The sequence below is a fragment of the Penicillium psychrofluorescens genome (genome assembly GCF_964197705.1).
Source record: "Penicillium psychrofluorescens genome assembly, chromosome: 1".
NCBI classification, from domain to species: domain Eukaryota; kingdom Fungi; phylum Ascomycota; class Eurotiomycetes; order Eurotiales; family Aspergillaceae; genus Penicillium; species Penicillium psychrofluorescens.
The window spans coordinates 302,112-318,104 of NC_133439.1; the positions used below are offsets into that span (position 1 = coordinate 302,112).

The following is a 15,993-nucleotide window of genomic DNA, read 5'->3' on the forward strand; positions in this document are numbered from 1 at the left end:
GGTTCCCGTTGTTTGGGTTTCTTCGGTTCGGCGTTGGAGCTCGGCTAGGTTTAGTTTTGTTCTGGTTCATGTAGCATATCTGTACTGTACATGCATACTGTTTTTGGATACTCTTCCTCCCCGCGCCGTCTTTGGACATAGATTAAGGGTTCGCCTCGAGCGACCCCTGCACGACCAGCATGCCCGGCGCGGGATCCGCCTCTCCCCACTTACCGGTTCTGAATTAACCGAGCACGGACTCGAGTACAAATGGACCGATTGGCGGCCGACTCACGGAATCTGGGGGAACTTCGGTTAAATCTAGGGTCCCGTGGCCTGTGCTGTGCCCGCTCTTCCGCGTGATGGCCGGCTGAATTTTACCGACCATGCAGCACGCGCTATGAGCTCTGGCTGGCCGGCCACGGGTTCTCCGCAATGATTTTTATTGTTTGGTTTAAAAATCAGGCACGATGCCCCGGTTTTGCGGGGAAGGTCCTCGATTTTATTCGACATGATTTAAAAGGCACTCGGTCTTCTCTTTCTGATTTGTGTCGTCTGGTTCAATTCATCTATGCGCTCATGATCGTTTTCTGGTCCTCCGTCTATTGAGCCGCGATGAGCCAAGGAAGTTCTTCATACATGCCTGGGTGGCATGCCACGACTCCATTGTATCCGCAAGTGATGGACCTACCATACGGTGTTGCAGACTATGATCAGCTCGGGCCGGACCCGTTAATTGCAGACGACTTTCCTCTGTCTTTACCAGAGGGTATAAATTCCGCATGGACAGCGGCACAAATACATTACGCCAGCGAGTTTCCCGGAGATCCGACGGGCAAATTCCAACCGTATCCACAGGTATATTGCGAGGCCGGCCTTGCGGGCGGTTATCAAGAAGGCAAGAAGACTGGGCAGTCGGGGTAATAGGCCCACAACCTTCTGTGTCTCTGACTCGAGGATGCTAATTTCCATAGCACGATGATTGGACATCCTTCTTCCGCAGGCTCATTCAACCATACAGACCTCACGAGAGGCCATTTCCAACCACTCTCCCAGCTGGCGACGGAGCGCGCGCTCTTCATGAACCACCCCTGCAATCAACCCGGGTTCTCCGCATACGCCGCATCGCCTACCTCTGATCCGTGTAGTTCGCCAGGAACAAGTCACGATTCCTCTAGTGGGTGGGAAGGAGATGCAGAGAGAGAAGCCCGGGACCTTCGCTCCGCAGACAGCTCTCCGCCGAAGCTGCACCTCCGCACACCTCGCGAGTCGATCCGTCACTATCAGCATATGGCCGACGGAGACGACAACATGATTCCGTTGGAAATGCCAGATGGCAGCACCCGCTTCACGGCGAATTGGTTGCCAGTGGATCCCGGTGTTGGATTTACCATCGGGTCATGCGTCTACCGTGATCCCAGCGAGGATGGGAATCATCTGGGCATGCACGCCTTTCACCATGATACCATTGCCTTCATTCCACCGAACTCGGCTGCGTGGTCACGCGAGGGGTGAGGTGCCCATGCGTGAACAGAGAAAGTACGCAGCACATATAATAATGAGAAGACACTTGGGAAGTGCCAAAAGAGAACTATCGACTTGGCATGTCGTTGCGACATATAATACTCGCAACATTTTGTCAACCACAAACCAAAGTTTTGACTTCCGAAATTTGCAACAAACGATATTCGGCACAAACCCCGCGAACGTCAATCTCGGCGACTGGGAACCCACAACAAAACCATCACCGGCTGAGAGGAATGGTCAGGGACGAGTGTGAGGCGATTTGACCGGTGCTGGGAAGGAAACAATATAACGCATGACAAAATGCGAGCGATGCCCCAATCGGGGATCAATGGCCAAGCCTGGAAGCCTGATACCTCAGGATGAAAGGTCAATTGATGGTTGCAGAAGATGTTCATGTTACCGATAACAATAAATACAAACCAGCATAGCTGCACGGCCATAGATTGCTCAATCCGAAATAAGCGATCAACGGCATATAATTACAGAGCGTTAATACATCAACTCCATCAGTCCGCCGACTCCCAGTCAGGCCACACAATAACACCCTTTAGGGCTTCCCTATTCGCCATGTAGTACTCTTGGCCAAGCATGTGCAGCTTGCGACGATCTGTCTTCTTCGACTTGGTGCGTGGCACACGGTCGACGAGTAAGTAGAGACTGGGGATGTAGTACATCGGTAGACTCTGGCGGATGGCCTCGCCCAGCGATTCGGTGAGCGCATGCACGGCATGGCGATCTGTGACGGCACGGAACTGCATATCCTCTACAGGCCCGTGTTCGAGATTCATTGGGTTGCATCCCAGATAGATGTAGGCTGCTAGGATGGGATCGCTGACGCCGTCCACAGCCCCGAGCACGTCCACAATAGCGGCGTCGCCATCGGAGAGGTTCCGTCGAATAACGTATTCGACCTGACCAGCCTCGACCCTCGCCCCGTCGAGCTTCAACATTGAGTCCTTCCGGCCAATCAGCTCGACCGTTCCGTCGTGATTGTATCTACCGAGATCGCCTGAACGATAGAATTTATGTTGCGGGCGTTCTGGGTGCAACTGGGTCATCCAGGCCGGCGAAGTAGTGAGGAAATTTTCGGACTTCCCAGAGACATGATCCAGATATCCGCGAGAGATGTGTGGGCCTTCCACTAGGACTTCACCCACAGCACCGATCGGCATAAGCTGGTCAGGCAGATCCGGGTTGACGATCCAGATCGCTCCACTAGCCGGGCGCCCGACCACGGCTCCACGGCCCATCTGGAGATTATTGTTATAGCAGCAGAGCGATGCGACCTCACCCATGCCGTACTGGTTGAATACTTTCACATGATCCAACCATTTGGCCAGTACCGCGTCCGAGACAGGTTCTCCGCCAATACACATCACCTGCAAAGTTGGCACCAGGGCGGGATCCATATCGATAGCCACAGAGGGTGTTACAAACATCATGTTGGCCTGAAGAGTGTTCAAATCGCCCATCAAGGCGTCCATCGAGAGGGATGTTGTGGGTACACAGCAGCAGCCACCCGCAATGAGGGTGGACAAGAAGTCGTTGTTGCTGATGTCGAAAGCGTAGGCGTCGAACTGAAACATGCGGGTATGGGACCCCATGCCAAACACACGAATGTAGTCCGTCAGCGCGGATGCATAGCTCCGATGTTCTTGGACAATGCCTTTGGGCTTGCCTGTGCTTCCCGAGGTGAACAGAACGGTGCAGGGGTCAGTGGGCAGGACATTGGCACAGGGAACCCCTGGAAGAGATGGCAGAGCCTGCAGAGACTCCTTGCTCACTTCAAACTGCGTTCCCACCAACTTGGCAAAGTTGTCCGCATAGCCAACTGAGGTTAAAATGATCTGGATCTTCGTGCGCTCCAAAGCCGACTGCAGATATGAAGGTGGATCTTTTGCATCAACGCAAATATATGCACCTCCTGCCATCAGAATGGCCAGTCGAGCGACGATAGTCCATGTAGACTTGTAGAAGGCGCATGCCACAAAGAATCCAGGTTTCACCCCATGGCTAGCAAGCCAATGGGCTAGGCGGGATGCCAGATCGTTGAGTTCCCGGTAAGTGAGATCGCCATCCCATGATCGAATTGCCGGTGCATCGGGAGTTGTTGCTGCATGCCGAAGACATAAATCGTGTAATAGCGAGTTCTGTGCCGGTGCAACTACGCGGGTAAACTGGGCAATCCGATCTCGATCATGGGGTGCACATAATTCCACGCCTTTGATAGACTGCACGGAGGAACCATCGACGGAGGAAAGCGCCTGGTTAAAGCTGTGAAGCAAGCTCAGTGCCAATTCCATTTCAACTGAAGACCTGCTTAGGTCCAGTCGGGCATGTAACCGGTCGTCGGGTGTGTAGCAAATTTCTAAATGAAGCCCATTGAATTCATGTTTCGGGGGCGTGGGCTCAGGCTCGACTGGGATGGCCATGCCTTGAGAGCAACAGACCTGACAGCGACCGACACAAAGCTTCAGGTCCGAGGACATACGCTTCGCCGGCATTCTCTGATATGAGAGAGTGGCATTATAGTCCACATCTTTGCCATATTGAGCAGCATCACCATTCGTAGTCTGCGATGGCCCAGAGACCTGCGCCAAGTTGCTGACTTTCTGTGCGAAAAGATCTTGCACTGTTTCCTGAGGGTCGACATGAATCTGCGCAGCTGATCCGGCATGAGCCGGACTAGTCTCGCCGACAAAAGAGCGGCCTTGCTGGTACTGTTCGGCAATGTAGAAAGTGGCCGACGAAGCAAAGGCACGGATAGTGATGATCCAGGCCAATTGAATCATGCGCTGAATTTGAGTGTCGGGATGTTCGTCCTTGACCACCGAGGGAGCATCGAGTGCCTCAACAAGTCGCAGCAGCTGTAGGGGACGTGCCTGAAGAGCGAGGTCAACCGCTGTTTTACTCGGTTTGCTTGGAGATGCCTTGACCGGGGCGACAATGGGATGTGAATTGGGGGACTCGGCTTCTAACAAGATGGGGGCCATGATGTGCGATGAATAGTAGATTAAGCTGCGAGAAAAAGGCTAGGCGTACGGAGCGCTCGAAGAAGGAACCCATCTGGCTTAAATGCAACGGATGTGTTCCACGGCCATTGTCGATGGGCGCTGACCGGGCGCGCTTCTTTGTTCACAGACAAAGCAAGCAATCAATAGCGCCCCACTCCTTTCCTTGGTCATGCTTCGTTTATTGAGGAAGATTTGCACTAGGGCTCGTTGCAGCGCCCATTTCACCTCGCACAGAGCGAGGGCAGCCGGTGTTGTAATTCGCCAGCGGTGTTTGCCTGCTGCGTCGCGAAGTGGATTGGCCTAATGACTGCGTCCAGAGTAACCATGAGCAAAGCGGGGCAATTATTGGGAAAGTACAGACAATCTAGCAAGAGGATTATTATTCACTTGAGTCATGAATGCTGAGTTGGGAAGAGAGACAAAAAGTAGTCGAGAAGAGAGCTTCGGGTTATTCAAAAAGGTAATCAAACAATAGTCCTGAACGCCGCCCTGGATCAACACAATCACTCCAGGTCCTGCATGATCCCCGGCTGGATCCCTTCGAAAATATCCGACACCTCCTTCCATAGTTTCTGCCGCGCCTGGTAGCCCTCATCGCTGCGAACGAATGGCGAAAATGCGGTGTTCTCAACGCATCCATCAGTCATATAAGCACCATGGCTGTCCATTCCTGCAGTTGCGCCGGCGACTAAAGTCCGGCTGCCCACCTCGGTTGACCGCGCTATCACGGCCTTCAGCAGCCACAATTGCCAACCAGCATCGCGTCCCAATTGTGAGTGGCAGAGACCAGGGTTGATCTGGTTGATGATCACCTCCTTCCCGCGAGTTCGGCCAGCCAGTTCCTGAACCAGTAAGACCTCGAGCAGTTTTGATAACGGGTAGCGCTCATTCATCTTAGCTTTGGCGGGATCGCTTATGGTTGCAAGGATGTTATCCTCTTTCCATTCGGGAAAGTTGACCCAGCCATGCACTTCGCTGACCACGAAGCTGAGCTTGGGTTCGGAAGAAGGCACCTCACGCCGGGTAGCCTTCAATTTTTTGAGGAGCAGCAGCCCAAGCAGGAGCGTGCTAACAACGTTGACAGTAATAGTACGCTCGAGGCCCTCAGCAGTCTGGAATTTATCTGTGGCTACGCCGGCGTTGAGGATAGCTTTATCCAGACGCGGCAGCTTCGCAGCCCGTTCACCGAAGGCGAGTACGGACTTGTATGAAGCCAGGTCGACCTCCCACACTTCACAGACTCCCGGTCTACCGGTGGACGATTCAATCGATTTTTTGGCGTCTTCGCCAGCAGCCACATCGCGGACCCCTAGAATGACCTTCGCCGCCCCAAGCCGGGCTAGGTGTCGCGCCGCCTCCAGTCCTAGGCCCACGTTGGCCCCAGTGACGATGGCAGTCTGGTCGGCGAAAGACTGCTTGGGGTAGGACGGGGTGACCAAGAATTGCGAATACAGAAAACCCATGATGGCAAATTGGAATTAGGTTTGTCTGTTCGTGGAGGTGGAGCGTGCTCGGGCGAGCTTAAATAGGGCGAAGAATGTGGTGATGCCGTCACTCTGGCTCGGCCTTAAGCGGTCATAACAGTGGGACGGTCAATTTCCGGGTTCCAGTAGCATTGCGGCGACAACGAAATTCCAAACTCCGGGAATCCCGTGACCTGCGTTCCGAGTAAATGGTGAGTAGATGGATCCTAATCCTGTTATTGAAAGACGCTAGCCTTGGCATACGTTCCCTTTGCTGAAATCCAACAATTCCAGAGGCAAAAGATCCATTGATCTCCGGACTGGCGGCTAATAGCAAGTGTGCGCAAAGCAACGATGCTCGATAACGAGGTGCTGAGAAGAAAAGCCCACGCCAACTTACCGGCCCAAAATATAGGACAGAACACATCCATCCTAATACAGTGACTGCGATGAACCACCGGGCGGCGCAGTTACCTATAACCACAGGAAATGTGAGCCTACCACGCTGTGCATATCCGAGATGATCAGACAAATCGTGCAAGTGCATCGTCGAAAAAATGAGGCCTGCAAGAATTAAAAGCCATTGTGATAGTGGCCGACTCGGGTCGAGTGAAAGTGATGAGCCACCGAACGCAGCCTCCAAGGCCTCAGATATGAAACATGTGTATCCCAGAGCATTGATGACATTGCGTACCGCCGGTTATGACAACTTTTAGCCTCTTTCAGTGTCCTCCATGCACTCTGCAGAGTTGCCTATCCTCTAGCTCGGTCCACATCCCACTTGCAACCGCTTTGCGCGCATATAGCACATGAAGGGGATCATATCGATGCGTGATTTCAAGCAGTCGATCATTTTTACTTCCATAGAAGACCCACTGCCAGTCAACTTGCTGCAGATCTCCTTCATTAAGATACGCACCACCCTCAAGCGTAAGTCTCTCCAAGAGGGGTAGCAAATTTTCCGTAATAAGTAACTGCTGTGCCAGACTGAGATTCCAGTTGGTATAATCAAATCTCCTGAATTACAGTCAGTTTGCATTTCAAGATAATTTATTGCGTACCTCTAATCGACTCACGCTCCAATTGTGGTACTGATAATCGAGTCGCACCAAGCTGGATTGACAGCATTGTCGGGCATATCTGAGGAGCTACTTTCGTAATGCGTGACAGCAAAGCCCCCGTCCGATTGAAGATCAGTACACTCCTGGGAACTGTATGGCTTAAAGCTATCGACGTGGCAGGCGCTGGCAATAGATCAGCCTTCCTTCCACCGAGCGATTAAATCGTTCCCACTCTTGCAGAGCTGCCCAACATTCATCATCGGGCATGCAGCGACAGGATGGTCTCTCATGTTCGCCTCCAGCAACGACGATCACAGAGAGCAGTAGCGACACGGCATATCGCCCAAAGCTCAGATCGGTCCATGATAATTGCTACCTTATGATGAAAAAGCCATTATGTACAGATGACAAACACATGTTACAATATATAAATATTGCAGCCGGGCTGGCGCCCAGTGCCCACGTGACGATATAGGCCTTACAGGCGAGGCATCAGTATGATCGGGAGGAGAATTCCTGTAGTCTAGATTTTCTACCACGTACAACACACTCATTATTCGATTATAATCAGGAGTTCGATTGCTTCATTATTCTATTCGGTCGCGGTATTCGATTCAGTGGAGAGCCGAATCCCCTAGTTCTCCCGTCGGTCTGCCAGCTTCGACCTGGCGCGCCCCTGTGCAACGCTTCCCGCTCCAATATCTAGTCGTGCTTGATTTGTTTTCCTTTTTGCTTTTGCAGCCAGACAAGCAACTTTGAATGTCAGGGACGCGACTTCGGGTACGACATTAGGGGCTCTGGTCAGACGAGTCGCAGCGGAGAAAAAGCAGCAAAATGTGCGGCTCTTCAATGTCTCCTATTTCACGGTGATTGCTAGCCAGCTAACCAACCAACGAATTAGTTAACAACTGGGCCTTGTGAGTCATCCAGCCAAGCGTAGTGGCTGACTATGTATTTAAATATCGTCCTTGGCTTGGGTTTCATGGACCAGGATACCCAGATTCAAGTGAGACAATTTCAGCAGTAGTAGTTCCGTGCGTCGAATAATAATAAGCCATCCAGCCGCAGGGTACGGAAGGCGATAGTCGCAAGGGGGACAGAATGACTCATGCCATTTTCTGCCGGCAAAAATATTATATAATCGTCTGAAAATGGTTAGTACAGCGTACCACATACTGTAGTAATTTGTATGGTAGACTGTGTGCCTCTTATTCTACAAGGTTGCCCGACGACATCCCCCAACAACCAGCGCGATGTCGGCCACCCTCGCTCTCCCAGACCTCCCAGACCTCCCAGAACGCCCCAAATAATCGATTTCCGCTGTGTTTCCAAAACAGAGGCTGATTTGGGCTCCGAATTCTGGCCGTCCAGCGCCCACCGTCTCACCAGCACGGCATGGAGGCATTCCGGGCTCAATTATTATCGTGAAGGCCTACATAGCCACCAAGATTCGATACGCTGGTTCTGGACACCGGCCGTACCACCAGCACTCTTCATGACGAATATCTTGGTCGACGGCTCTCCGGAGAGCCCAATGAGCATCGCCGATGAGGTATGTCTCAGTACCGAGGTCTGCGCGAATCGCTCGCGGTTGGAATCGAAGCACAGAGAGGGTATCAAGATACTGGCGGAGTACGCTCACCGCGGTGCGCGTACTTATACCAACGTAGACCCAGATAATATAGCGTGAGTACCCGTCGATTGCAGCATAAATCTATAGATATTTAGTGCTTAAGAACTACTAGAAAATCGTAGGGAAACGTACCTCAATTCCGTACGGCTGTAGCTTCATATACCCATCAACATGCCACACAAAATTTGGCCCAGGCACGGTATACGAGCCACGGGCGCGCTGAAGACCAAGCGATCGACGCTCAAGGGCATCTGGACGGAGTGCACGCCAGATCTTAAAGATGCGGTCTCTCGCATAGACATATCCGTGCCGGCGAAGATACGTATATAGATGACCTTTGCCGTACCCTTCAATATGCCCACGGTCGAGTTGTTCGACTAGTATAGCTTCAACCTCTTCTTCCTGGTGCTGCTGCTCCTCAAGATCATCGATACGAAGGCGTATGCCTAACCGTTGGCGCCGAATAGACCAGAGGGTCCGGGGGGAGATCGGAGTGCCCTCATTTGAGAGAACTTCGAGGATTTCACTCGTAGTAAGGGCGACTTGGGTACATAGCGTGGCGATGCGGATCTGTATAGCTTCATTATCCACGATACTCTGCGGCGCTTGCTCTCGTCGAACTCCCCAGTCTCGTAAACGACGCTTAATCGTACGTACTGAGACGATGAGGCCCTCCCGCTGCAAAGCGAGGCGGATATCTTCAAGAGTCGTCTTCTGAGCGAAGAGGGAGATAATAATATCCTGGTAGGCTTCCAAATCGAGCTGGGAGCGAGGCATCGCGCTGGTAGAAATTCATTCTAGTCAGGGGCTGCGGTGGACCCCCGGGCCGGCGTCGATGGATCCCGGGATGCCTTCATGCCGTGCTGGTGAGACGGTGGGCGCTGGACGGCCGGAATCGGAGCCCAAATCAGCCTCTGTTTTGGAAACACAGCGGAAATCGATTATTTGGGGCGTTCTGGGAGGTCTGGGAGAGCGAAGGTGGCCGACATCGCGATGGTTGTCAGGGCGGTAGGGGGTAGGCGAGCCACCTTTGTGAAAAGAGGGGTACCTAGCCTACCATACAAATTACTACGTGGTATTGTGTACTGTTATTTTTACTTGGTTCGAGGGCGGACATCAGGGCGGTAAATCCTTGATTATGGGATGAGTCATTCTGTCCCCCTTGCGACTATCGGCTGCCGTACGCAGGGTTTTCGCCAAGGCTCGGCGGCTCTTGCCTAGTTGCTAGCCACAACACTAAGGAAAAACTTCTCTACAGCCGACCCTTGTTGGGCCACTAGAGCCGGAATTGTTCTTGGTTGACACGCTATATTCAAGGCTGTGGGGTCTGCGTCCGCCATGACTACCTCCTAACATGCATCGTACGTCCTCTGGAAACAAGGTCAACTAGGGCTTTGCCATTGCTAGATAAACTTGGAACCGAAGTCCTCGTATTCGTAAGAGCTAACGCTACGCAAATGCTGGGCAAATGCTGGGCAAATGCTGGGCAAATGGGGCCAAGATGGCCAACGACACATTATTACTATAAAAGACGCTGGCCCCCGTCTGTACTGGGGAGCCCCCTCAGACTATTGCCTCTACTGATTTGATTATTTCATGTGCATTATGCATGCAGTCACTCTCGCCATCCTGGGTCTCGCTGCCACAGGTGCAGTGGCAGGCACCCCTAATTCCTGGAGTGCCTTAGTCCAAGAGTTTCCTACTTGCGCCCAGAAGTGTATGGACGACTACTATCAAGAGGCATATAGCGACAAGTGCGGCTCCAATTCTGCGAATGCCGACCTAAAGTGCATCTGCACGGCCACCGATTCCGCGGGCAATGTTAGCAATGAAAGCTCGGACCTCTCGGCCTGTATAGAAGACTCCTGCTCCGATCTCGATGCTAGTGACGCGAGTCAGATCTCAAGCGCTAGTAACGACATCTTGAGCATGTGCAGCCCATACTATGGTGGTATGTTTTCCTCCATTTGCTTACAATGCTTGTTCTAACTAGTGTTCTAGATTCTTCTTCGACGGATGCTTCTTCGACGGGTGATTCTACGACGGACGCTGGATCAAGCTTGTCTTTCCACATGCCCACACTGATAGGCGCTGCCGGGTTGCTGGGGGCGATGCTGCTGTGATTGGAAGTCGTTTTAATGTTATGAAAGCTCTGTCCGTACACGAAATCTTTTAAGAGATTGTGATTTAATTATTCCTGTTTGTTTCTTTGCGTGCCCTCGTCAATAGCTATGTTGAAGGTGGTTTTTCTTGAACAGACGGTTCATATTAAGCCTTATTCATCATTGATCTAATGTCCTGAAGCCGGAGTAGCCTGACATAAATATCCAAGGACGGTTATAGGCGGTGATTAAAATCTTTGGCCACTTCTTGAGACCATTTCCATCGACCAAACCCTTAGGCAACTGCTCTTTCTCTGAAGACAGCAAATATCTCTGCCAGCAAGTATTTCTTATGCTATTTCAACGTGTTTGTGCTAGTGCATCATTGATGGTTAGTCGCCTGTCGAATGATCCATGTAGAGAAAAAACTCACTTTAGCATTAGCATCAGACAACTCTAACCCTTCCTTTCCTGGCTTTTCATCGCCCAATCCGTGTTTCTCCAGAGTAGCAATAAGCTGTCCTGCCCCGTGAGTTTCGTACCGCTTGAATTGCCGAGCCCCCAGCTTCGCCTCAAAAAGCTCGTCGACTTCTTCAAGCGACCGGCCCTATATTGAATTATTACCGGCGAACATAAATCTGGCGAGAATTCGATAAGTCTTACCTTGAGCTCTGGAAAGAAGAGAAACCCCCAGATAGTAGAAAAGGCCGCCACAGATCCAAATATCCAGCCAATGCCACTTCCCAAGCTAGGCAGAATGTAAGGGGTGACGAAGGTGACGAGGAAGGCTCCAGTCACATCACACGCTGTTCCGAATGCCTGTATTGAAGGTCAGCCAAAGGCCATGAAGGAGAAGTAGCAAGACGCACCATGATCTTTTTTCTCATTCGCACTCCGCCAATTTCTGCCCCTGTCAGAAAAGCGTTGTTCGAGGCAGAAATACGAGTGAAGGCTGGCAGAAGAATGAAGCAAGCGAGGGTCGTGTTGACCTCATTCTGATTCATAGAGGGCACAGTACCCAGCCCCGAAGCAAGGTAGAGCAAGAAAGTGCAAATCGCACTTCCATAAATCAAGAGAGGTCTTCGACCGCTGATATCCAGAAGCACAAGGCCTATAGCGCATCCAACCACTCCAACCACCTGGCCGACCATGCTATATGTAAAAGACATGGGTCCCATACCCTCCTGCACGTAGAAGGTCGCCGCGTATGACTGCACAAACTGGTTGCCATTCATCTGCTCAAGAACGAATAAGGTGGCCGAAATCTAAATTTGCGTCAGTGGATTTATGAGTCCCGGTGAATGGTGATAGTTACCCAGGTCCGTCGCAGGTAGTTACCCCGGAAAAGATCAAGCCATGAGCCTTGGTCAGATGTTTGAGATTCTTCCAGGAGATTTCCAATGGCTTCTGCTTCTGCCACCGTGGCGCCTGTCTGCACATCTTCTGCAGGGCGAATCCGGTCGAGAGCAGTCTGAGCTTCTTCTCTTCGTCCTTTGAGAATAAGCCATCGAGGCGACTCGGGAGTCCAAGGAACCAGGCCAAGCAGGCCAATGGCGGGAATGAACTGCATAGCCGTGGGGACCATCCAACCTCTCTCAGTAGTGTCAGTCGCGTATGCCTGTGACATTCCAGCTCCCCAAAGATTTCCTAGTGATGTAACCATCATAATTGAACCTGACAAGATACCTCGTGTTGCCGCTGGAGATGTCTCAGCATTGTAAGATGGTACCGCATTCTCGACCAGCCCGACAGCGAAGTAGGCGATGATACGACCGACAGTAAACTGTACCCAGTGATGGGCTGTGAGCTCGACTGAGTATAGATTGTTAGCCAAAGCTCATGTAACGCCAATTCCAAAGCACACGTACTGATTAGAGCCACAATCTGAATGCTGGCGGCGGCGTACATGGTTCTCTTGTAGCCAGCATTCTCAATAAATAGCTCTGACCCAAAGCAACCCGTGAGTTTTCCAATCCATGGCAATGAATTCATCAATGCCTTTCTTGCCACCGGCAGCTGGAATGCCCCATGTCCATCAGCAACGCCGAATCGGCTGAGAAAAGACGGCAAGGCCTGCAACGAGCCAAAGGAGCCAGTGTCACTGGGGTATCGTCAGTTTTGGTCATTCTATACCAAACAAGATAGAGCCTTACAGGCCGAATAGAATTGCTCCCTGCAAGAAAACCGCTGAATTGAACAGCAGAGACGGGGTGAGGTGGCGCCACATATTAAGTTTGATGTGAAAATTCACAGCAGACAAGACATGAAGAGCAGCTGGGATAAGTTGGTTCCCAGGGGGTTATATATACCTAATCAGTTCAGGGACGGCCGTGTCCAGAACTCCATCATCCCCAGATCTGAGCACCCCAGGAGCCCATGGTGTCGTGATCGAGCCAGAGCATTTCGATCCTTTCTTCATTTGGGGGGAAGGCAGTCGGCTCGGTCGGCTCGGTCGGCTCGCGGGGATCGGTGTGTGCCGAAGACCCCAATCGTTATTGGATATACTCGGGAGACAGGGTAGGTACTATACCAATTGAGCAAAAGAAATAGTAGTTTATTTCGGCTCGGATGGCCCAGCAGTCTGTCATACCACTCTTGAATGGTTAGCCTGTCGGACGATTAATTTTAACTGGACCATATACAATACACCGATAACCGAAAAGGTCCAGCCGACAGAAAAGCCCGCAGAAACAGAAGGAGGAGGCTTTTCAATATAAAGCTCAAAGCCCAGTGCTTTTGCTAGCTTCCCAGACTGCCCGCCACTCCCGCACAGTCATGGTGACCGAGCACAGAAATGTTATCCAGCTTGTGGCGGATGACCTCGGCCTGTTCCTCGGATGTTACGGTGCCAAAAAGATCTATACTCCAAACATAGATAAACTGGCAGCATCCGGAACCAAGTTTACAAACGCCTTTGCCAGCACTGCATCATGTTCCGGAAGCCGCTCAACAATTTACACTGGTCTGCATACCCATGAGAATGGTCAGTATGGGCTTGCGCATGGGTGGAATCATTTTCAAACCCATGATCATATTGAGACGCTACCTCAGATCTTCAATACCTTGGGATACCAAACCGGGATCATTAGCAAGGTGCATGTTGGTCCCCGAGCAGCTTATCCATGGGAAATCACCGAGGAAAGTGACACTCGCGATGTGAGTGCAAATGCAGCCCGGGCTGAGGCTTTTTTCGACAAAGCCAAAGCAACCAACCGACCCTTTCATTTGACGGTGGGATTCAGAGACCCTCACCGGGACCACACGAGACAAGGGTTTGGCAACGACGAGGTAGATGTGGCACATATCCCAGTGCCTGATTATTGTATGTCAGACGTGGATATTCCTTTCTATCTCAGTGATGTACCTGAGGTGCGGCTTGAATTGGTCGAATATTACAAAGCGATCAGTAGAATGGATGTTGGAGTTGGCCTGATCATGGATGCATTGGAAAAGCACAAGCTGGCTGAGAACACACTGGTTATCTTCGTCAGCGACAATGGGGCCCCATTCCTTAATTCAAAGACCACCTTATACGATGCAGGAGTCAGGCTGCCCTTGATTGTGAGATGCCCCGGATCTACTCGTGGAGTGGTGAACTCCAACATGGTTTCATTCCTGGACATATTGCCCACTTGTCTGGATTGGGTCGGCGCAGGCGAGGCAAATATCAAGACAGACAACACGAAAAAGTCCCCTAAGCGATTGGGACATTCATTCCTCTCTATTTTGGAATCACCAGAAATGCTTCCGGAGCAGGAATGGGCGCAGCATGTCTTCGGCTCTCACACATTCCATGAGATACAAAACTACTGGCCGACGAGATTTCTTCGCACTCCACGCTTCAAATATCATCGAAACATTGCCTGGAGGCTGGATTTTCCTTTTGGGACAGACCTATACGGCAGTTTATCGTGGGAGGGCATTCGCAATGCCGGAGATTCGGTCATGATCGGTAAACGCCCGCTGGAGAAGTACCTTTTTCGAGGACCTGAGGAGCTTTTCGACCTGGAGAACGATCCAGAGGAGGTTCACAACTTGGCTTCTAATAAGGAATATGAAGCTTTGCTCCTTGAATGTCGTTCCAAGGTTGAGACGTGGCAGTATCAGACAGGAGACGTATGGTTGTTCAAGGACGGTGTCTCAGTCATCACCAGTGAAGAGTATCAGCGGCAAGGAATGAAGTTGCGAGATCGATTTGAAGTTGATCCTATTAGTCCTGGCAATCAACAGGGACCACACTGGGTGCCACCATCAGTCCAAGTAACCGCCGCGAACGAACACATTCTACCAGGATGAGATATCAATGGGGTTGTCAAAGTGTATCCGGATTTTACAGCGCAACTCAGAAAAAACATGGATGTGCAATTGTGTATCGTTAGCTTTTCATTAGGACATAACCAATTATAATATAGAAGTGAGACATAGAATTGGGTTCAGACACCGCTGTATGGTAGATCGGATGGTGCAGTGAAAAGCTCCAACGGCGGCCACATTTCTTGGTGTTGCGACATTGGGTGAAAGACAGCCACATCCCAAGCGCCCTCAAAAGCATTGGTTTGATTCCACCATGCTCCTTCCTGTAAGTTAGGATCGCCAAGTGCGGTATTCATCGAAATGAGGGCATCATCTGGCTCTTGTGGCATGGGTATGAAACCAGAACGCCTCGGAGGAGTTTGCGATCGAAAGGTGGGCGAAGTAAGTGATCCATCCGCGGCGGAGTTATGTGAAGTTGATAAATGTTCGGTCCTTCCTGGTTTGCCACCTACAAAAGGCATATCCTCTAACGCACTGTGATCCGTCAACTGAGAGCGGTTCAACATGCTGTGCTTAGAGATAATTTGGCTGCGGTTAGCCATCGACTCGATGGCAGGTCGAACATTTGCGCAATGTTCTGGTAACTCTTCGTCGGAGATTGAGAGCGAGTTACCACGTTGCATCAGTGCGCTCAAATCGTTGGCCTATTGTCCTGTTAGCCCCTCTAGAAAAGGAAAACATAAGGCTGGGCTGCGTACAATCGTTGAAACGGTGGGAAATACGGCAGCTAGACCTTTGATAAAAAGTATGCAGCTGTTGACCTGTTGTATCACCAAGCTAAATGGTGCAACTAATGCCTGTGTATGTGTTGGGGTCGCATGGATTAGGATCCTGCCTGCCTGATACGCACACTCGGCTGTCTCCATATCTAGCACGAGGGCATCAGAACCGATTCCTGTG

The 15,993-nt window shown here is 51.3% G+C and overlaps 7 protein-coding genes across 7 annotated transcripts; 3 read left to right on the forward strand and 4 right to left on the reverse strand.

Annotated features, from left to right (window-relative positions):
* Positions 1–618: 618 nt before the first annotated feature.
* PFLUO_LOCUS93 (uncharacterized protein) lies at positions 619–1,494 on the forward strand (the record flags this gene model as incomplete). Its single annotated transcript, XM_073787221.1, has 2 exons — positions 619–899; positions 954–1,494. 2 exons carry the CDS (start codon positions 619–621, stop codon positions 1,492–1,494), a joined length of 822 nt encoding a protein of 273 aa, XP_073634192.1.
* A 518-nt stretch (positions 1,495–2,012) lies between these two features.
* On the reverse strand, positions 2,013–4,499 carry PFLUO_LOCUS94 (uncharacterized protein; the record flags this gene model as incomplete). Its single annotated transcript, XM_073787332.1, has 1 exon — positions 2,013–4,499. One exon carries the CDS (start codon positions 4,497–4,499, stop codon positions 2,013–2,015), a length of 2,487 nt encoding a protein of 828 aa, XP_073634193.1.
* Positions 4,500–5,023: 524 nt separating this feature from the next.
* PFLUO_LOCUS95 (uncharacterized protein) lies at positions 5,024–5,983 on the reverse strand (the record flags this gene model as incomplete). The annotated part of the gene is made up of 1 exon (XM_073787443.1): positions 5,024–5,983. The coding sequence occupies one exon, from the start codon at positions 5,981–5,983 to the stop codon at positions 5,024–5,026; it is 960 nt and encodes a 319-aa protein (XP_073634194.1).
* Positions 5,984–8,476: 2,493 nt separating this feature from the next.
* PFLUO_LOCUS96 (uncharacterized protein) lies at positions 8,477–9,454 on the reverse strand (the record flags this gene model as incomplete). Its single annotated transcript, XM_073787474.1, has 2 exons — positions 8,477–8,758; positions 8,810–9,454. The coding sequence occupies 2 exons, from the start codon at positions 9,452–9,454 to the stop codon at positions 8,477–8,479; spliced, it is 927 nt and encodes a 308-aa protein (XP_073634195.1).
* An 828-nt stretch (positions 9,455–10,282) lies between these two features.
* Positions 10,283–10,800, forward strand: PFLUO_LOCUS97 (uncharacterized protein; the record flags this gene model as incomplete). The annotated part of the gene is made up of 2 exons (XM_073787485.1): positions 10,283–10,628; positions 10,679–10,800. The coding sequence occupies 2 exons, from the start codon at positions 10,283–10,285 to the stop codon at positions 10,798–10,800; spliced, it is 468 nt and encodes a 155-aa protein (XP_073634196.1).
* Positions 10,801–11,129: 329 nt separating this feature from the next.
* On the reverse strand, positions 11,130–13,006 carry PFLUO_LOCUS98 (uncharacterized protein; the record flags this gene model as incomplete). Its single annotated transcript, XM_073787496.1, has 7 exons — positions 11,130–11,153; positions 11,213–11,386; positions 11,443–11,598; positions 11,649–12,044; positions 12,095–12,591; positions 12,648–12,880; positions 12,933–13,006. The coding sequence occupies 7 exons, from the start codon at positions 13,004–13,006 to the stop codon at positions 11,130–11,132; spliced, it is 1,554 nt and encodes a 517-aa protein (XP_073634197.1).
* Positions 13,007–13,554: 548 nt separating this feature from the next.
* Positions 13,555–15,075, forward strand: PFLUO_LOCUS99 (uncharacterized protein; the record flags this gene model as incomplete). Its single annotated transcript, XM_073787507.1, has 1 exon — positions 13,555–15,075. The coding sequence occupies one exon, from the start codon at positions 13,555–13,557 to the stop codon at positions 15,073–15,075; it is 1,521 nt and encodes a 506-aa protein (XP_073634198.1).
* Between the last annotated feature and the right edge of the window lie 918 nt (positions 15,076–15,993).